The sequence below is a fragment of the Megalobrama amblycephala genome, linkage group LG12 (genome assembly GCF_018812025.1).
Source record: "Megalobrama amblycephala isolate DHTTF-2021 linkage group LG12, ASM1881202v1, whole genome shotgun sequence".
NCBI lineage: Eukaryota > Metazoa > Chordata > Actinopteri > Cypriniformes > Xenocyprididae > Megalobrama > Megalobrama amblycephala.
Window position 1 is genome coordinate 31,401,332 of NC_063055.1, and position 22,646 is coordinate 31,423,977.

Below are 22,646 nucleotides of genomic sequence, written 5' to 3' on the forward strand. Positions count from 1 at the left end.
ATATATATATATATATATTTTATTATATATTATATATATTAATAATATAATAATGGAATAATATATATATTATTCCACAGAAGAAAGTCAGTCATATGGGTTTGGAACCACATGGGGGTCATTAAATGACAGAATTTCCATTTTTTGGTGAACTATCCGTTCAATACTTACAAAAACATCCTTATTCAATGAACACAAACTACCAGCTCCCTCTAGAGGTGTTCAGGATATCCAACAACACATCATATCATCATGAATACAAAGACAAAACTCATTTTACACAGTGTTGTGAAAGTCTTTTAATCGTAGAAGATTTTAGAAAAATCAATTCTTGATTATGAAAAGTTATAAATTCAATGTTTTAGAAAGCTAAACAGCTCGAGTAGACTCTCCAGAAGAAAAAAAAAAAAAACAAACAAAAAAAAAAAAAACATTTTTTTGGTTGTCTTTTGTTGCTTAAAAGTGAAGAACCAGAATGAAAAATGAACCAATAGCTCACAACACAATGTCTGTCTTGAAAAGATGAAGACAGTGAAAATTTTCCTTGACTTGACGACCAAACAGCTGAAGAAACCTTTCTATCCTTACAAAAACAAAGAGAAAGACGGTCAAATAACTTTAAAAAAACCCCCAGAATCTTCAAAACTGGTTTTCAAGAGTCAAGAACTCATCTAGAGAGGGTGACGGATGTTACAGGTTTTCACTTATCAATATACCACTGTACATAAAGCTGAGAGCTGGTCTGAAGTTTGCTTTTGCCATTACGAGACTGAAAATGCTGTCCAACTGTGAAATCTAACTTCATACATTAAGTGGCCCTCAGTGACAGGACTGTCTCAGGCCCACAGCAGTTCAATTGGGAAGGAGTACGGATGCATTGGGGTTCCAGATGAAGCAGGGTCAGTGGGTGGCAGGGGTCCGAGCCAAAGCGATGGGCTGGATCACCGGTGCATGGGCCTCAGGAGCTCCGTGGCTGTGGCAGCGTCTGGAAACAGGTTATGGTATGTAGGGAGGGGCACGTAGGCAGCTGTGATCATTTTACCTGTAAAAAGGAAATAGATTGCGATTAATGTCACGCATAGCCCATGCAAGGCAGTCTATTAAAGAGAAAAACTTTGAAGACGGGAGAAAATGGGACAGGTTTACCTGCAAACCACCGCCCGTGCAGAGCGCTGACAACAGCCATTGCTACTGGGATGGTTGGACATTTTACATAAACATTTCCCTGCCAAACAAGAGAAAGAGTGAGGATTTGTCATATTGGGGAAAATAAGAAAGGCTTGGATGATCTTAGGCCCTAAAATGTAAGAGTGAGTCTCACAAAAACATAAAAAAAAAATGCATATATGTGAGACTTGCCCTTACATGTTTATGTATGTATGTATACACTGATGAGCCACAACATTATGACCGGTCATAGGTGAAGTAACAAGACCGCATATTAACCCACCTAATGCATTTAAAAAAAAAAAAAAAAAAAAAACTTTGCCTACACCTGTTTGGATCCAACATAAGCTTTAGTCATAACTTAATATTTTTCAAGTAAAACCATATTGTTTATCTGATCAGTTACTTCTCATTAATAAGTGAAAGTGCAAAAAAAAATTAAAGGTGCAGTGTGTACATTTTTAGCAGCATCTAGCAGTGAGGTTGCGAATTGCAATACAGAGAAGCTGCGGTGGCCAACACAGGACAAATATGCCATCGTCTGAGACAGAAGATTAGCTAGTCAATCAAACGCGCTCTGTAGAGCAGTTTGTCCATTTAGGGCTACTGTAGAAACATGTCTGCGCAAAATGGTGACTTAACATTTAAGTAGACCCAACAGTGTATGGAGGTAATAAAAACAACGGTTCATTATAAAAGGTCTTTATACACCGCTGAAAACATAGTTATGTTTATTATATTGCATTTCTGTCAATAGATCCTCAAAAATTGACACATTGCACCTTTATGTTTTGAATGTTATGTTTTTACCATGCTATTACTTAATTTACTTCTTTTTATTAAAGGGGCTCTATGTAAGATTTTTACTTTAATAAACCATAAAAATACCCTAATATGTTTGCAGATATTTAGGAAACATGCTAAGTTCACCTACTTGTTTCTCAGAAAAACAATGCTACAGCCAGATATTCTACTTTGAAAATGTGCGTTCCGTGTGTTGGTCTCTGTGAAACTGTGTGCTGCGGTTTATCCAATAGTATTTCAACACCACAGGTTGCCAGTTGGCGGAAAACGCCGCATATTGCAGCCATGGAAACCAGCAAACAAACTGGGTAAGAGAATCAGGCAATAACGTCAGCTGCGCATTCTTGCTCTCTTCACTGTCACGGTGAAGTGACACACACCCACGTGGGCGCCTCCTCTCTCTCACTCGTCTCATTCGCTCCGGTTAAGTAGAATTGGCCAAGAAAATTGCAATCGGTGCATCTCTACTAAAAAGCCTCTAAATCCATCTAAATATCTCTATGAACAACAGCATATCAAAACAGATAAATCAACTCATCAGCTTACAGTGTTTAAGTCTCCTCAGCTTTCATTGTCAATTGCGCTCCCTATTGTTGCTGGCAACCATATGCTGTAAAAGCTGGCAACCCCCGTCTTTGAACGAGGGGGCGGGCCAAACAATACTTTGAATTTGGACTGCAGTACCTATTTTGAACACTGGGTGTCATTCCTACATAGAGCCCCTTTAAAAAAAATGAAATTCTTTGAAAATTAAAATGTTACAAACAAAAATTGTCTGATGAAAGAAAATACATATTTTATCAATAATTATGAGGAAATGTATTTCAATATATATATTATTTTATGAAATTTATAAAGTACATATGAGAATTACCAGTATAAACTCCATTGACTTAAATGGATTTAATTAAATTCCTTTGAACTTAAAACAAATGTCTAAATTTATGAACACTATACATTCTTTTTCTAACAAAACAGTAAAACAACATCAATAAAATTATTGAAATTACTGAATTATTGACACTGAATTACTGAAATATTGAAAATATATTCATTTTACTTGCATAAAGTAATCTGAGACAAATCAAACTAATAGATGTAAAAAAAAATAAATAAATAAAATAAATATAATTACACATGTAAAGCCATAGTTCACTTTCAGGTCAAAACAGACCCAATGCAAAAGATAGGTAGCAATTTATTTTAGTTTAAATTGTTATATCTCTTTTATATCATCGTTTATATCTCATTTTTTCTTTTAAAATTCTGAAAATAAAATAAAAAAAAAGTCTTAAAAGATCCAAAGTTTCATTTTTGTACTAAAAATTATGGATTTTTATGTACCTCTTCTGGGTCAAAATGAACCCAAATGCATTAGGAGGGTTATCAGTTTTTATATTTTAAAAAGCTGCAATTTTGACCGACTTTTCATTTTGTAGACTTTTATAGCTTACTTACTTGAGCAGAGTTCTTGTCAACGTATATGTGAACAACTCCTCCGTGTTTTTTGCACTCCTCGATGACATCATCCCGTATCTCCATGTCCCAGCCAGGTTCGTTTTCCCTACAAAGCAATGTATCAAGAAGTTTCTTTTAACCAAGACACATCTTATTTGACATCACATACACCATGTCAACAAAGAAAGTTTTAATAATTAGTGCAACTCACGTCTGTGGACTGAACATGTTGGAGAGCTGTAAACAGTGTGTGGCCAGAGGCTGGGTTGGAAGGTTCATAGCTTGGTTCATCCCCGGATTGGGAATAAGAGGAGGTGCGGCTGAGGCTGTAAGCGGCACAAACACACAAAAAACTGTTACTACCACAGGTGCGCAAAGAATGACTGTCGCTAGTCAAAAAAAAATTGCTATAAGCCTTCTGAAGAACAAATAAATGGCGGCAACAGAACAGCAGGTCAACAAGCTCTGTTTGGATTTGTCGAATCTCCTCCAGAGGCAAATTCTCAAGGCCTCAGTGTACTTCAAATTAATCACATCAGCCGTGTAGGCTACGTTCAGACTGCAGGCAAAGGTGGCTCAAATCAGATTTTTTTGCTTACTTGTGACTCAGATCTGATTTTTTTTTTTGAACAGTGTGAACAGGTCAAACCACATGGAATCTAATCTTTTTGATTCTGATTTGGGCCACTTCCATATGTGGTCCTTAATCAGATACAGGTCTGATATTTTGCAATAAGACTTCGGTATGAACAGTCATATTGGAGTTCATGTGACAGTTTACTTCCGTATGACAGTGTGCTGCATGCCGTCTTTGTTTTTGTTACTTTTGCGCATGTGAGTCAGTTCAGGATCATGACCTGTTCACACTCAAAACTGTTTTACTGTATTTAAAAAATAATGTGACCAGTCAAAAAAACCCCCAGATCTTAGCAATAAATCAGAATTGAGTACTATGGCTTGCAGTGTGAACGTATCCATATGCAACATTTTAAGTCGCAAAGCCTCATTATGGGTTTCTAGAAATCGATCGAGTCGATCGAAATCGATTAGATGAATGAGATATAAGTACAATGAGGTTGATGAAGATCTGTTTATCTGTTTTCTCAGATGAAGGTTTATATTAAAGCAAAAGATGCAATATGACATGGTTACTCTCTGTATCTGCCATATAGACCAGATTCTGCTTTTTGTTTAGATAAAGGCATTTAGATGAAGATACACAGCCCATTCAACTCAATGGATTCTAAGATAGGAATATAAAAATGACTCAAAGACACACCATTTGCCAGATTTCCAAACGCCACAGAACCACTCATCTGTAAAGCCTGCTTGGCAGCGGCAGGAATCTGCAGTCCTGTGCCTAAAAACATCCCAGAGACACATTTCAATGAGTACAAAACAATGCAATGTCATTTGAAATAAGCAATACACAAGTAGTTTGAATCAGTCATTGGCACATTTGAGAGACAGTAACACGCAGGGTTCAATCTGTACCTTCTGCGAGTCTTGCCATCAGCTGAAGGCGACCCGTCGTGCCCAAGTCAATGCCAGTTCTCTCCAGCTCATCGTTGTCCAAGAAGGAGCTGGCCGATGAGGCATCCGAACGCTCGGTAACATGACCCACCTTCATTGGCCGCCCTGCAAGCTCAAAACCATTTAGCTGCTCCAGGGCTTTTTTAGCACATTCTGCATCTGCAAACTGCACAAACAGATATCCAATCAGCATGAGAATGGTGAAATAGAACTGTCCTTGTCTTTTTTAAATGAAAGTCAGAACATTTATATATATATAAAAAAGCTGGAAAAATTCAAATAATCACAATAATGACCTCATAACTAGGGCTGAATGAATAACTAAATATTTGTACAATTATTAAATCACAAAGGTAAATCACAAAGATTATTATTATTATGGTAACACTTTACAATAAGTTTCATTAGTTAACAACATTTGTTAACATGAGCTAATGATGAACTGCACTTCTACAGCATTTATTAATCTTTGTTAATGTTAATTACAACATTTACTTGTACATCAAATGTTGTATTTAACATTAGTTAATGCACTGCAAACTAACATGAACAAACTATGAACAACTGTATTTTATTAACTAACTTTAACAAAGATTAACAAATACAGTAACAAATGTATTGCTCATGGTTAGTTGTTAGTTAATACATTAACTAATGTTAACAAATGAACCTTATTGTAAAGTGTTACCATTATTAATATGTAGTCATATAAATATATAAATAGACAAACTGTTTATATATTTATATATTTGGCCAAACTGTGCAGTTCACAAACAAGCACAGCAAACCTGGATATTTTAAAATATATATTGCTTTTTACACTGCAGTGCAATCACATTTTTTTTATTAGAAAAACTGCAATTATATTCTTTCCTCAAATTGTGCAGACCTACTCACAAACACGAAGGACCAATAAGGAAGGATCAGAATTTTTGACTAGTCATCCACTGTCATATATATATTTACAGTATATGAACTCACTGATATGAAGCCGTATCCTTTCGACCTGCCCGTCTCACTGTCCATCATTAGCTGGATGCCCTCAATCTGAAACGACAAAAATAACATTCACTCCATGTTAGTTTTATCCTGGTTTAACTGCTTATGCATGCAAAACCAATTCAAATGCCAAACACACCTTTCCAAATGGCTCAAAAATGCCCCTGAGCATGTCCTCAGTTATATTGAAGTGCAGGGAGCCAACGTACAGCCGCATGGGCCCTGCACCACCTCTCTGAAGCATGCTGGCCATGGCTGCAGCCCTGTTCTTCTCAGCCTGAAATATACAAACAATTCAACAAAATGATTCAAATGCATTGGATTAGTAAACAGACAGCGGATTTTCATCGTGTTAATGCTCTGACCTGCGAGGCCTGGACTATGATAGGTACTCCCAGAACTCTCTGCCCCGTCAGGCCGATTGCCAGCGGTACTGATGTGGCCTCCACAAACTCAATGTAGGCAATGCCCTTTGACCTCCGAGAGTTTCTATCTGAGATCATCCTCACGTCACGGACCTTAAAAGATGGATATAAAAGCTCTCATGTGTTGTATTTGTCATTTAACATCGGTAAATGGGGAGAAAAAGGGATCACAACCAAGTGTGCTTTAATCTGGGGCATCATACTTTTCCCACTGCAGAGAAGAATTCTTCCAGATCTCTGGGTCTAATTCTGGCAGCGAGCTGCATGCAGAACACTGTACGGGCGTCTCTCTCTTCTGGGCTTAGATTATCTATCGGTTGCCTGTTTGAAGAAACACACAGGTCATCAATCACTGAAACACAAGTCGTTCCCTATGGAAATAAAGGCAAATTAATCTCTGATGGACATTCCCACAACATAAGCCATTCTGTAATCATAAATAAAGATCATAGCCATTTGATAAAGATTTTCATGTACAATATAAACTACTAGGTTTGAATTCATATCCCTTCGCTAAAATATATTGCAATGACAATAAAAATCATGTTCTGAGTTCTGTATAATCCAATACACAGTTAATCTTAATCTTATTTTTGTAATGTCTCTCAACCATCTCTCTTTCTACAGTCTCTTCGAATCTCCCTTTTGCTCACTCTCTCTCCTTGCCCATTATGAGTGGACAATGCTGATTGGCTACATGTGTGTTGTGGCGCTTGGTCTGATCCACTTTTAACAGCATCTCTCAGAAATCGCTAACAATAATAAATTATATTATACTTTTTTCATATCAGGCCAAATGGACCTTAACATTCTCTATTAAAATAATACATTGTGTATTTTTGTACTTTTTGACTATTGTGAACAACATTAATAATTATATCAATGACATCTGTAGATCCAGATAGCCCTTAATTTTGATAATCAACTCAGATTTTGTAGTAAATCTGATACTAATAATTGAGATCAACTGTTTGGGAGTGAATCAGGATTAGTTCACTTTCAAATGAAAATTAGCCCAAGCTTTACTCACCCTTAAGCCATCCTAGGTGTATATGACTTTCTTGTTTCTGACGAAGACAATCAGAGAAATATTAATAAATATCCTGACAAGTTATGAAGTAAAATATCCAGCTTCCACCAGACTGCCTCCGGAGCCATGTGGAATATGTTTTTGATGGATGGATGTGGATGGAGACACTGACTTTCTTCAGCTCATACTCGTTTGGTAGTGCATTACTGCCATTATAAAGCTCGGATGCGTCAGGATATTTATTAATATTTCTCTGATTGTCTTCATCAGAAAGAAGAAAGTCATATAGACCTAGGATGGCTTGAGGCTGAGTAAAGCTTGGGGCAATTTTCATTTGAAAGTGAACTAACCCTTTAATAAATTTAACATATAATATACAATAACAATTTATTTTTTACTGTCTATGATTTTGAATAGGACAAAAACTTTTTAAAATGTTTTCATGTCAGGCCAAATGAACTGTAATATACTCTATTAAAATGACATTTTTAAGTATGTGTTCTTTTTATTGATTATTTTGAACAACAATTCATTTAAACAATAACACATTAAATGAAGTTTATATCAAGTTCACCAAGAGCTGTAGACTTGAGGTACAGTATTACTGTGAGACAGAAGGTGAACAGTTAACACCTTTTAAAAATAACTGCATCCACCACTTTCAGTTCCTATTCTTATTTTAAGTGCACCATGGTGGCAGATTTCGCTCTGCCTTATCTAGTGTCATTTAAAATAAAATGGCTTATGGAATAACTTGTGGAAATACTTCAGTACTACAGCAGAGTGTGATGAGTGTCTCACCTGACGGGGCTTTTGTCCTTCTTAAACGGGCTTTTGCTCCGAGAGCGCCTGCGACTAGAATCAAAATATGTCATCAGTCTGTGTTTATTACTCATCCGTGTATGATTACTCAAGACAAACACACACATTCAGCTCAAAACAGGCAGCAAGAGTCACAGATGAGATCACCTGTGTTTGGTGAAATGTTGTGGGCCGGTCTTCCCTCCGGGACCACCATTTAATTTCGGCCCCATACTATGACATATAAAACAAGGGTTTGTCTCAGTGTTAAACCAGTCAACTTTCAGCCACTGTGGCCATGCGAGGGCTACTACATACTGGTGCAAGGGGGCAAGTATCCAGTGAAAACCAAATGTAGTTTTAAAAAATAATAATATAACTCTTATTATAAATAAATAATAATAACCCAAATCAGACCTAACATGAGCTGTAACGTTGTGTGATTATATTGGCTTTGGTAGAAGACAAGTGTGATTTTAGATTCTTTAGAAATCAAAACAAATAGCCGAATTCAGGTGGAGAACTACACTACCCATAATCCTGAATGGAGATCCTCCTTAAATCTACCAATCAGAGATGACATTGCTGTTACCATGAAAACAAGAATCATGGTATAAGAGCTGAGCAATCAATAAAATTATATTATATTAATCAATATTTTATATATACACATATATATATATATATATTTGTTAATATTATTATATTACCCCCATATATTCTAGAAAATGTATGGGAAAAAAATACTTCAGGAACCATGGTCACTGAAGAAGTGGGCAATCACTGTTTGCTCTGTAAGAACATTATGATATGATATATGATATGATATGATATTATATTATAAAAAAACTTCTGGAACCATGGTCAATAAGGGTGCTTTCACTTTTTCAAATGCTTGGTCCGAACCAGAGCTCGATTGCTCCCCTGCCCCCATCCCCCGCTGTTCTCTGTTCACATTATTTTATTTGGGTCCAAACCACGGTACACTTGCGTCATCAAGCTGCAGCCGCGTACCCATGTTACTAAGTAACGGCTATTGAGGAGAAGGTGCCAAAATGGATAGAGTTGCCTGTATCACTTTTGTTGTTCATTTTTAACCTTTGGTTCTATCTGCATGAATGTACTGCATATGTTCTCAAGAACGCGGGAGACCGTTTCTGCTGAAGAGGGGCAGAAATTAGATATACATTCTCTCTGCTTGGAGTGCATCAGTGAGGACACACACACTCCTCCAAACGAACCGAATTCTGAAGTGCTAGTGTGAAAGCACCCTGAAAAAATTTGACTCCAATGACTCCAATTGGCCAGTAAACTTGTGGTTAAGGTGGCCCCCATGAACCAGAACACAGTAGGCCTGGATAGACGTCGCCTCCCGGTTTTCTATTTTCAGAATTCCTCAAAATAAATAAAAAAATAAAAAAAATGCATCTCCAAAAATACAGCAAAATTCTCACAGCAATGTGCCATAAAGCAATGCAAGATTAAAGTACTTCTGCATTCTTAGCAAAGCACATGCACATTAAGCAAGACACTGGCCACATTTTAGTTACAACAAACTATGATGTGCTTTCCAAATACACAACATGTAGCAATAAATTCAAATTGGGGATAGTTCACCCACAAATTAAAATTCTGTTATCATTTACTCACCCTCCATACCTGTATGACTTCTAATCATCTTTGCTTGACACGAGAACCAATGAGATTTGAGCTTCTGTTTACCATATTTTATGAGCTCTATGTATCTGTTTATATTTGAGTAAAAATATAGCTTAGAGCTTTCAGTGAAGGGACAGACACGATGAGAGAGAATATTAAAATATCTTCATATGTGTACCGAAAGTCTTATGGGTTCAAAACAACGTGAGGGTAAGTAAATGACAGAATTTTCATTTTTGGGTTTTTACAACCCTGAATTCAAAAGAGATAGCCGAACATTTGACATTAGATGTTGAACAGGACATTTGCTTTGTCCTGTTCTTACAGTCAACCATTTTAAATCCACCAAACTTGAACTCTACAAAGACAAAGCTGCACTTAGAAAAATAAGATATATCCTCTTAATTGAGTGATCAGGGGTTAAACTCACAAGGGGCTTTTGCGTCCACGATAACGTCCACCACGATCCTTGCTGCGGGATCTTGAACGTTTGCGCTCTTTGCTTCGTGAACGTCTTCGCTCACGGCTGCGGCTCTTGCGTCGTTCTCGGCTCTTCTTGCGCCCTCCACTTCTACTCCTCCGGCGGCCTGGACTCGGACTACGACTGTTGCTGCGTCTTTTCCTACCGGGAAAATGACCCACAATTTCATTTACACACAAAAAAAAAAAAACTTAAAAGTAAGATGAACGAACAGAATACAGAGAGTTTTTGCTTACTTTTTGCTGCGTTCCTCATTATGACCATTGGCGCTAGAAGACTTGCTTTCACCCTGAACAGGATTGACAAAAGAACAACATGAGGATGGAGAGGAAACACTGGAATTGGAGAGGGGAGGGGGATAAGAGAGAAGACAGAAATGCTACTATTGTTGGCTCCTTCATGATAATTGCTTGGTTGTCCTCATTTTATCACTTTGGAGAAAAGCGTGTGCAAATTGAATATAATCAAATGGTCTGTTCTTCACAAGATGTTGGCTGGGATAGTCTTCATCGTTTGAAAACTATCAGTATCAGTATAGGTACCCTGCTATTTTAAGCCTAAGTCTTGCTGTTGTCATGCTATAGAGATGCTAAAGGGCATTCCAGAGTCGAGGATGTCAGTCCATGTGATCTTCTCCAGTTAGCGCTGTTGGACTGTGAGAGCTCGATGCCATCTCTGTCTCACAGCTTGTCCTGAAGCAGACAGGGATTTACACGGCTTAGTCATATCGCCTCCCAAAAGACACCGCATCAAAGTCAGCCAAAAAAAAGATACAACTTAAAGCCTCATCAAAAGATTTTCAGGGTTTTTTTCCTGCATTTGCCTCATTTTTACAACTAAGAGTGGCACTTATTTGTTGTTAATTAGAAAAGCATAAAAATTCTATTTATATTTAATGATAGAAATGATTATTGGGTGATTCAGTTTTAAAGGGGTCATGAATTGAGAAATCTAATTTCCCTTGATCTTTTAACATGCAAAAGGTCATTTAAGAAGTTTCAGAACTCAAAACGTCTTTGTTAGTCCAAAAACAGCTTTTATTGAAACCAAGCTCTGAAAACAAGTCATTTCGGATTTTTTTTTAATAGTGCGACGAAAGACCATCTCTGCAGAATCAGACGCCTACATCTACATCATCACATCTTTGGCCCTGCCGACTGGCGCATTAGTGAGATGAGAAGGAGAGAAGATACAGGATCACTGGACTAAAAATAACATTACCATCCAAAGAATACTAAAAAGTGCTTATTTATTTTCAACTATGTAAATGTCTTATCGGAACATTGTTTGTTTGGTACATTTTGGATTCTTAGGTAAATTAGTCACAATTTCGGCGCAGCTTTGCAAACAATATGCAAGTAACCGTGTTAATTCAATGCCTAATCTGTGATCAGTGATTTCTGATATGCAATGATTCATGTACAGTCACAACGTTCTTTGTCTCAAAACTGTTTATTGCTGTTTATGCGTCAGTAAATCAAGCCAGTGACTAAACAGTCAACTTGACATTGTTTCCCTTAGTAGCATGAAAGCAATCTATTATTTAATTTGTGATTAAATTATATACACAGAAAGCGATCAAAGAACGCTGCCTTTATAATCGCTGGAGCTGTCAATCACACAGTGCGATGCGAGTTTATCCGAGTTCTGGACTCTCGCCAAAACTCCCACTATGATCGATGACGCTGTCTACACTGCACAATGAATCTCTTTTTTACATAATGTTTGCACTGTTAGTCATGATAAAAGCATTTGTGAGAGTGCAGAAATCGAGTTGCAATGACGAGATCACTGCATTAATGCGCTGAACGGACATGTCTGTCATATGCTACAATGCTCATCGCTGCAAGCTTTCATGCCACGACAGTACATCCAAATATAATGCTTTAATCAGCACTTTTCACAATTAGTTAATCTCGACAACTGTAATAGTAAAAACGTGGTAAAGGTTTTCGACAGAGTGCCACATGTAATACTTGTTTCATATGCAACAATGTTGGCTAATCATAGCAGTAGGCATTTACACTGAAGTCTCACAGCAGACAAGCCCCTTCCAAAAGAGCGTCCAAATCTAGAGTAGAAAATGGCCTTTTATTTCTAAATTATGACCATTTTTGATGTAAAAATCATATTAACATTATACGTGCACCTCAGGAAACATTATAAAAAAAATGCAGTTCATGACCCCTTTAAGATAAAGAGATATTACTAAAAAGGGCATGCACAAACCAACGATTTTAGAGACCATCACAAGACTGGGTAGAGAGACAGTATTCATATTCATAAACTTAAAATTAATTTAAAGGAGAATTGAGGTCAGTAAGTTTTTTTTTGTTTGTTTTTTAAGAAATTAGTTCTTTTATTCTGCAAGGATCTATTAAAATGTTCAAAAGTGACAGTAAAGACATTTATAATGTTACAAAACATTTCTATTTAAAAAAATCATTAAAGTATTAAAGCTTCCTCAAAAATTAAGCAGCACAGCTGTTTTTAAAATTGATAAAATTTGTATATTTCAATGATTTCTTAAAGGGTTAGTTCACCCAAAAATGAAAATTCTGTCATTTACTACTTACCCTCATGCCGTTCCATACCTGTAAGACCTTCGTTAATCTTCGGAACACAAATTAAGATATTTTAGTTGAAATCCGATGACTCAGTGAGGCCTCCATAGGGAGCAATGACATTTCCTTTCTCAAGATCCATAAAAGGTACTAAAAACATATTTAAATCGGTTCATGTGAGTACAGTGGTTCAATATTTATATTATAAAGCGACGAGAATATTTTTGGTGTGCCAACAAAAAAACAACAAAATAACGACTTATAAAGTGATGGCCGATTTCAAAATACTGCTTCAGGAAGATTCGGAGCACAAATGAATCAGTGTGTCGAATCATGATTCAGATCGAGTGTCAAACTGCCAACGGCTGAAATCACGTGACTTTGGCGCTCCGAACAGCAGATTCGATACACTGATTCATTATGCTCCGATGCTTCCTGAAGCAGTGTTTTGAAATCGGCCATCACTTTATAAGTCGTTATTTTGTTTTTTTTTTGGCGCACCAAAAATATTCTCGTCGCTTTATAATATTAATATTGAACCACTGTACTCACATGAATTTAAATATGTTTTTAGTACCTTTATGGATCTTGAGAGAGGAAGTGTCATTGCTCCCTATGAAGGCCTCACAGAGCCATCGGATTTCAACTAAAATATCTTAATTTGTCTTCCGAAGATTAATGAAGGTCTTACGGGTGTGGAACGGCATGAGGGTGAGTTATAAATGACATTATTTTCATTTTTGGGTGAACTAACCCTTTAAGGATCATGTGACACTGAAAAGTAGAGTAACAGGTGCTGTTAGCTTTAAGCTTTGCCATCACAGCAATAAATTACACTTTAAAATATATTAAAACATCAAAGTTATTTTGAATTGTAATAATGTTTCACAATATTAATGTTTTTACCATATTTTTTAATCTAATAAATGCACCCTTAGTGAATATAAGACACTTCTTTCAAAAATATATATTTTTAAAAATTAGCGACCCCAAACTTTTGAAAGGTAGTGTACATATTTATGCCACTCCAATAGTTTCACCTTCAACAGATTTTCACTCATGGTGACATCAGTGAAAGGTGAATACTGTCTCTGCTCCATGTCACATTATGTTTCATCTATTGCCATTCACTCGCCGTTCTGAAATCGAATAGATTTGGTGGTGTAAGGTGGCGGTCTATTTGTTTTTTTACCTAAGGGATCAAAGTACATTAATACATTGCGCAATTACTACCTTACTTTTTTTCACAGTTCACACTGGAATCAAAGATGTATTCAGGGGAGTAGAGGTGAGATATCATTAGGCAAGTCTATAAAGAGAGATAGACGGGCATTTATTTGTAATTCAAGATATGACACTATACAACATAACTCTTTCTCATATACATTTCTCATTCAGTCAGGCACAGACAACAAATGCAGGGTTTCTAAGTAGCCATATGTCAACACAAGGAGTTCAGTTCACACATGTCACATACAAATTTAAATTCTGTCATCCACCCATGTTGTTCCAAACCTGACTTACTTTCTTTCTTCTGAGAAACATAAAAGAAGAAACTCTGAATTTCTGCAATTAAAATGAATTGAGCACTGGGACTTATGAGCTAAAAAAAAAAAAAAAAAAAAATAATAATAATAATAATAATAATAATAATAATGCAAAATCAACATAAAAGTAACATAAGTTGTTAATAAAACTAGCAAAGGGTGAATTATAACATTACAAACTTTGTAATGAGGCTAAGAACTACAATCCCATTAAGCATATGTGATGGAGATATATATAAAACTGATGTTGACGTATATATATATTTTAAGTTTATTGTAAAATATGAATATATAGACAACTATTTAAGTAGTTACAGGCAGTGCTTCATGCTCTTTTTGGCGTGATTCTATGATTGGAGGAGATTTTTTGCAGAATCATGGGTAATGTAGTTTTTCAACAAGAATTCCACTTTTCATGATTACTTAAAAAATAATGCAGGCTGATGGCTTTAACAAAAGCATATACCACTGAATGACAAACTCATAGCAGGTCTGTTTTTAAAAAAAATCAATGGAAAAAAAATAAATGGGAATTTTACTTACGGAACCCGACTGTTGGGCCTGTTTACACCTGGTCACTTCATGCGTTTTCTCTGGTCGGACAGCTATCAGATTGTAAAAAGACCAGGTATAAATGCAGAACAATCCGAAACAATTTCGAGACTTTCGATTTAAATCCAATCACTTCAGGAGGTGGTTTGAGACGCATTCCAAACTGGACAAGTGTAAATGCATTTGGCTGTTGGAGCCACATGTGTAAATTTTACTCCTCCCAAAACGTAAAAAAATAAAATAAACGTGCGACAGTATGTTATAGCCACATATGACACGCTACTGCACAATAGATGAGTAGCTGAGTATCTCTTCAGAGAGCTGACGTGCAAACTGCCGCAAATGAAACTGAAAGTAAGTCGCAGATGCTTAAAACACAATCATCTTCATTAAAAGTAGTGAAACTAAATTATCTTACCAGTGCTGATGCCTCTGTCTTTCTCCAATTGCGGTTTTGATCTTGAAATTAGCAGACGAAAAATGAAATGCAGCTCATATCTGTTGCTTTCGTTGATGTGAACTTGTTAAATTTGCATATGGCGTGGGAATTGAAGATGGGATTTATATCCGTTTTGCGGAGACACGTTTGTGGCCAAGTGTAATGGAAAAGTTTTAACAGATCAGATAGCTATCCGATCAGTGAAAACACATGAAGTGACCAGGTGTAAACAAGCCTTATATGTATACTTATTTTTATGGTGCTTTTCACCCTTTTTGAAGCTTGAAAGCTCAGTCCTCTTTTGTAGCTCTTAAAGGTATAGTTCACCCAAAAATGAAAATTCTGTCATCATTTACTCGCCCTCAAGCTGTTACAAACCTATATAAATTTCTTTCTTCTGCTGAACACAAAAGAAATGATTTTTGTGGGGAAAAATACAACGGTAGTCAATGGGGCCCTGGGGCTGTTCGGTTACCCATATTCTTCAAAATATCTTTTTTTTTGTGTTCAGCAGAAGAAAGAAATTCATACAGGTTTGGAACAACTTGAGGGACATTTTTGGGTGAACTAGCCCTTTAAAGGATTAGTTCACTTTTAAATTAAAATTTCCTAATAATTTACTCACCCCCATGTCATCCAAGATGTCCATGTCCTTCTTTCTTCAATCGAAAAGAAATTAAGGTTTGTTGATGAAAACATTCTAGGATTTTTCTCCATATAGTGGACTTCAATGGCCTCCAAACTGTTGAAGGTCAAAATTACAGTTTCAGTGCAGCTTCAAAGGGCTTAAAAAGATAACAGACGAGGAATAGGGCTCTTATCTAGCAAAACAATCGCTCATTTTCTAAAAAAAAAAAAAAAAAAAAAAAAAAAAAATTGTATACGTTTTAACCATAAATGCTCATCTTGAACTAGCTCTCTTCTTCCTCTCTATTAGAATTCCACCAGTGTAGACACTGCTAAGTGTATTACTGCCCTCCACAGGTTAAAGTTTGAACTAATTGTTATAATACTTACACTAGCATATTGTATATGACAATTTAGTTCAAACTTTGACCTGTGGAGGGCAGTAATACAGTTAGATGCATATACACTGCTGGAATTCAAATAGAGAAGAAGAAGAGTAGAGCTAGTTCAAGATGAGCATTTATGGATAAAATAGATGGTTTCTCTAGATAAAACCCTTATTCCTCGTCTGGGATCGCGTAGATCGCTTTGAAGCTGCACTGAAACTGTAATTTTGACCTTCATACATTTGGGGTCCATTGAAGTCCACTATATGGAGAAAAAATCCTGGAATGTTTTCATCAAAAACCTTCATTTCTTTTCGACTGAAGAAAGAAAGAAGGACATGGACATCTTGGATGACATGGAGGTGAGTAAATTATCAGGAAATTTTAATTTGAAAATGAACTAAACCTTTAAGAGTGGGACAGAGTAATCTTCAGAATTTGTCATTTCGTGCTCCTCATAAGAATGAAATTCACATGGATTGGAACAACGTGAGGGTGAGTAAACAGTTTTTCATTTTGGGTAAATTAATTATTTAAAGCCTACAAAAAAATTGAGATCCGGCAACTTCCGGTCGTCCACCAACCCACCTTCTTATAAGGAGCTTCCAGCATGGCCTCAACATCGAAGTCATCCGCCATTCTGACCTGCTGTAAATGGAAAAAAGCAACAAGCGGTTTACAAACATATCCAACCTTATAAAACATATCGTCCACGCTTCTATTTTAGTACTTCCAACATCGATGAAACAAACCATCTTACAGTCGAGCTGCGGTGCTGCTGATCTTTAAATAACACGCTTGATTCTGCAGCAAACGCTCTCGATGCATAACAACAGCATTACATAAGCAGCTAATTTATACGCCACACTCATATCCTGACTGACAGCATACTGTAAATTATGTAATATTTACATTTAAATCTGAACCAACCTCGTAATTAGACCAAGAACTGCTTTTGGCAAATATTACCTGGTTTTATTTAGGACTCCGGTTGTCGTCGCGACCTCTGCTACGCGCGCGTGAAGTTTGACACTCAACACAACTGCAAAATAAACGGTCAGATCCGCCTATAAACGAGCAACAAATACACCCAACAATCATTCAAACAAAAAGATATCACGATGTATATATCAGTGGATATTTAAGAAGCTCAGTTATGTTTGTCATGAGGTTTCCCCCCACAAGACAACTTCCTGCTTTCCCCAAAATGGACGCTGATAGGGGGCAGGGTTTCCTATCGCTTCGTGATGTAGATAAAAGTCAAGGAGCATTTTGAGTGTTTTTTCGAGTGTAGTGCTTTTGTTTCTGTGAAAACCCTCGTTGATAAACCTCTGTTATTGCATAATTCCCACATGAATTACAGAAACTAGCGTTTTGTAAACACGGGTGGAGTCATTTCATAGCATGTAAATATCAAATATAATATATAAATTAATGTCATACATCATGTGTAATATATACCTTAATATTAATGTAAAATAAATGTAATATTAATATAATATATAAAATTAATGTAATATTAATTTAATATTATATAAATGTAATATATAGGCTATAGTTTTTCTTATGTTGCTTCCTTATTATCTCTGTTTTTCTAAAGCAAAATTAAATGATAAATATTTTAAATCAGTTAAATCCTTATTATTAAAATATACTGGCCAGTTGAAGTCAATATCAAATAAGTAATCTAATCTAATGTACCTGTTTGTTGTTGTTGTTGTTGTTTTAAAAGCTGCTTTTGTGTTTCAGATTCTATTGGACGAACAGCCTGTCACTCTTCAATATGACGTCACTGTTCACGCTGCCAATCACCTTGCAACATTCCAGTATAAATACCCGTAATTTACAGCCCTGTCGACAGACAGACAGATTTTTGTGTGTGTGTTTCGTTGTTGGTGTGCTCGTATACACCCCCTTTTTAGCTTGTGTTTGTGTTTTTGATTATTGCAGTTGCTGGAGTTAATGTATATGTGTGTACTCGACCGAAATGTGTTAGTATTGTGGATGTAGAGTGTATAGTTTTAAAACACCTGCGTTTGTTCTGTCTCTCCTCTCAAGTCTGGCTGGGAAGGAGGCAGCAGGTAAGTAAGTCGAGCGACATACACTGATGGCACCAGATAGGAACGTCCAACTAGACACACTAGGTTTAGGAGAGAGTGCCACACCCTCTGTTTTGTTTATTTTGATAGAGTAGTTTAGTTAGGGTGTTTTTTATGCTAAAGACTTTAATACATTTTCTTTTGATAGTTTAGTTTTATTTATTCACTCCCACCTTAGTTTGTTGTTGTATTGTTCTTATTCGTCTCTTAGTAAATATTTTTCACCTTTTCATTTTGTACTTGGAAAAATACATCTTTTCAAATTGAATCATCTATATAGCCTTCCCTCTTCTTTTACAGGCATGCCTCCACCACTCTTGTATTTAATATTAGGCTATATCCCCATTTACCCCTAAGTAATATTTCCCAACATCTACGGCACATAACCGTTTTAAAGATAAGGCCATGATAAGGTGTTGTACATTAGCTACTAGTTAAAGTGTTTGTGTCTCTCATTCACATTCAGTGTAGACCATCAACATGTATATAAAATGGAATTCAATGGAAGATATCCAAAACAACCGGGGGGAAAAAATCACTTTCACAGCTCCTCTCCTCTCCATTTTTTTTTTTAATAATCCATGTATAACTGACCTGTTTTGAGAAAGTGTCATCAATCAGCATCTGAATTCTGATTTTCCATATCACGATTTTTTTTACTGCATGCACTTATATCCTATCTTAATATACTCAATGTATGTGTGTGTGTCTCTGTCTAAAACTGATAGAAGAGACATGACCCCAAGAAATATAATCAACCTGTTAATTTATAACTTTTCATCAAGATAACATTATCACTTGAAAAGTAATGTACATCATAGTTTAGATTTTGAACTGTTAACTGTTTAACTTTAATATTGCTTTATCTTTTGTTCAATGAGGGAGGTGTTGCTGCCGTTACTCAATGAGAAATACAGATAGTTGTGCTCAAAATACAAAAAAATTGCTTGCAGATAATATAATATTAATAAAATAAAAGGCCATTTTAATGAACTTAGAGTATACTTTCATGACAAGACCCTTAAGTACAAAACTTGTAATAAAAATGTCAAATTAAATGTTTTACATTATAATACATTTTAAATCATTGTTTTAATAATGTTTTGTCATGCTTTAAAGTACACTTATTCTGACTAACATACAAAGCACATGTAAAGGAAATATTTTTACATGTACCATCTTGCAATTTGCAAATTACAAATGTCTAAATACATGACATACAATTTTCAATGGAAATTACATTAAAGTACACTTTTAGTGTAGTAGAAGTAATTATATAATTACACAAAGGTGTGGGTCAAAAAGCACTCTAAAGTTCAGCTAACTTCATTTAATATTTAAACTATAATACATTTTCATTTAATTGCATATAACATGCAATTCATTTTCCAAAAACATTACATTTAGTTTGCAGTATTTTCTTTTAAAGTATATTATTTTCATAAGGGTAATCTAAAATAAAATTTATAAATGGAAAATTAACTGTTGTATATAGAAATATTTGATTCATAAAAAAAAAAAAATCTTACAAATACATAATTTTATCAAAATCAAGCATACACTTTATATATTTCAATACAAAAACCAGTATATGAATCTTATCCCATGCATCAAATATTAAAATAAACCATTTTTGGGTAAATATAATCACCATTTAGCAAGTTACACAGTACTCAATTCTAAAGTCCATAATATTTTATGGTCTAGTCCAACATTGAGATTTATTCCTCCCTCCTATTTAATGCTCTTGTCAAACATCAGTCTTTTTCAAGTGCAGCTTTTTTTCAGTCAGCATCAGTTTTGTTTGTGTCTCTGAGAACGTAAGACCATACATCCTGTGGCCCGTTGACGCAGTTGTAATCTGGAGGAACGTCAAAGAAAAGCTCATCATCAAAGCATTTCTCATCACTGGGGGAAGCCAGATACGGTAGCTTGAGAACTACTCCAGTCAGCAAACCGCCCACTCCCGCCACAGCAATGGTCCCGAACACGGCTGCCACCTGAAAGAGCGCCTGTTCCCGTGCGCTCCGACCCAAGCCCGCTTCCAGGTCTGGGATTAATACCTGCAACTTTGCTAGCAGAGGGTCTCCTTCTGGAGGTGCTCGATGAGAGAAGGTCTGGTAGAGACTGGGGCCATACGTTTCCTCAGTCGCCAACAGGATGGCGCAGATTCCTGCTAGGCTGGAAATGAGTCCCGTTAGGCCATGCAGGTTGTGTATGCCACACTGATCCTGCAATCGCAGCCGACGCGCCAGGAACGGGCTTAGGTATTTGTACCCCAGCATGCACGCAATGCATCCCAGGATCCCTAGTATAAAAGCAACGGCTGGTGAAATCATCATGTCCACTGAGGCCCCAACAGTTACACCACCGGCCAATGTTACGTTCTGCACATCGGCCATGCTGATCTTGCCATTCTTGCTGAGCATGCTGGACAGGGCAAAGGCAGTGATCGTAGAGGCACTGAGACCTATGAATGTGTGAAGGATGGCTCGGTGTTGGTCGTCACCCTTGAAGGTCAGAGCTGAGTTGAAAGATGGCCAAAACACCCAGAGGAACAGTGTTCCCATCACGGATAGCAGATCCGACTGGTAACTTGTTGTCTCTTTTGGGTGTCCTTCGTTTAGGCTGGGTCTGTAGAGGACAAAGGTGACACCCAGTCCAAAGTAGCAGGCAAAAATGTGGATGAGGATCGAGCCACCAGCATCGTTGATCTTCAGGTATTTCAGGACGGCCCATTCTGTGACGCCAAACATAGGAATCTCGAGCAAGGCCATCACCTATAAACAATACACAAATGTAGTATGAGGATGTGCAAATTTACATTTATTCATTTAGCAGATGCTTTTATCCAAAGCGACTTACAAATAGGGAGTACAATTCATCAAATTCATCTATTCATCTTGTTGACATAAATGTACTAACAAAAGTGTGACACAATTGAGCCATCCCAAAACCTGGTATGCTGCCTACATAGGCAGCATTTTAAAGTCCCCCTGAAATCAAAATTTACGTTTTTTAGCTTTTAGTATTGATATGTTAGCCTTAAAGGGTTAGTTCACCCAAAAATGAAAATTCTGTCATTTATTACTTGCCCTCATGCCGTTCCACACCCGTAAGACCTTTGTTAATCTTCGGAACACAAATTAAGATATTTTAGTTGAAATCTGATGGCTCCTTGAGGCCTCTATAGGGAGCAATGGACACTTCCTCTCTCAAGATCCATAAAGGTACTAAAAACATATTTAAATCGGTTCATGTGAGTACAGTGGTTCAATATTAATATTATAGAGCGACGAGAATATTTTTGGAGCGCCAAAAAAAACCAAAATAACGACTTATTTAGTGATGGCCGATTTCAAAACACTGCTTCAGGAAGCATCGGAGCACAAATTAATCAGTTTGTCGAATCAGCTGTTCGGAGCGCCAAAGTCACGTGATTTCAGCCGTTGGCAGTTTGACACGTGATCTGAATCATGATTCGATACGCTGATTCATAATGGTTCAAATCTTCATGAAGCAGTGTTTTGAAATCGGCCATCACTAAATAAGTCGTTATTTTGTTTTTTTTGGCACACCAAAAATATTCTTGTCACTTTATAATATTAATATTGAACCACTGTACTCACATGAACTGATTTAAATATGTTTTTAGTACATTAATGGATCTTGAGAGAGGAAATGTCATTGCTCCCTATGAAGGCCTCACTGAGCCATCGGATTTCAACAAAAATATCTTAATTTGTGTTCCGAAGATTGATGAAGGTCTTACGGCTGTGGAACAGCATGAGGGTGAGTAATAAATTACAGAATTTTCATTTTTGGGTGAACTAACCCTTTAAGGTTATGAATAAGCTGGTGTGTTCCAAAACAATGACAAAATTCACATTTAGGAGCTATAAGCATTCAAATCTTACAGTCTCTTACATCGGCTAAAATGGATCACGGATTTTCATTACATCACATCGCACTTCAGTTTCTCGTCAAATCTTCGGTCCAATCAAATGCTCTCTAGAATCTGAAGTCCCGCCTCCTCCTACACTCTGTTTACAGAGTCAGACGCTGAAGCCTCGGC

At 36.5% G+C, this 22,646-nt stretch overlaps 2 protein-coding genes across 4 annotated transcripts in view; both read right to left on the reverse strand.

The window, feature by feature from the left end:
* Positions 1-274: 274 nt before the first annotated feature.
* rbm39b (RNA binding motif protein 39b) lies at positions 275-17,704 on the reverse strand. 3 transcript variants are annotated; one of them, XM_048210592.1, is made up of 18 exons: positions 17,442-17,529; positions 17,061-17,120; positions 15,439-15,479; positions 15,012-15,073; positions 10,594-10,646; positions 10,307-10,498; positions 8,386-8,451; positions 8,218-8,271; positions 6,590-6,707; positions 6,327-6,479; positions 6,101-6,238; positions 5,944-6,009; positions 4,924-5,128; positions 4,709-4,789; positions 3,641-3,755; positions 3,430-3,535; positions 1,147-1,225; positions 275-1,042 (listed from the first exon to the last, which is right to left on the reverse strand). In XM_048210592.1, the coding sequence occupies exons 2-18, from the start codon at positions 17,102-17,104 to the stop codon at positions 942-944; spliced, it is 1,674 nt and encodes a 557-aa protein (XP_048066549.1). In that variant the 5' UTR covers positions 17,105-17,120; positions 17,442-17,529; the 3' UTR covers positions 275-941. The 3 variants fall into 3 exon arrangements, with proteins under 3 accessions (XP_048066549.1, XP_048066548.1, XP_048066547.1); XM_048210591.1 differs by lacking the exons at positions 15,012-15,073; positions 15,439-15,479 and having other exon boundaries at positions 17,442-17,704; XM_048210590.1 differs by lacking the exons at positions 8,386-8,451; positions 17,442-17,529.
* Positions 17,705-19,377: 1,673 nt separating this feature from the next.
* slc12a5b (solute carrier family 12 member 5b) overlaps positions 19,378-22,646 on the reverse strand; it is a 113,024-nt gene continuing 109,755 nt past the window's right edge. Inside the window, exon 27 of the mRNA XM_048210603.1 lies at positions 19,378-21,351. Within this exon, the coding sequence (XP_048066560.1) occupies positions 20,356-21,351 (996 nt within the window). The 3' untranslated portion in view covers positions 19,378-20,355. The remainder of the gene's footprint in view (positions 21,352-22,646) is intronic.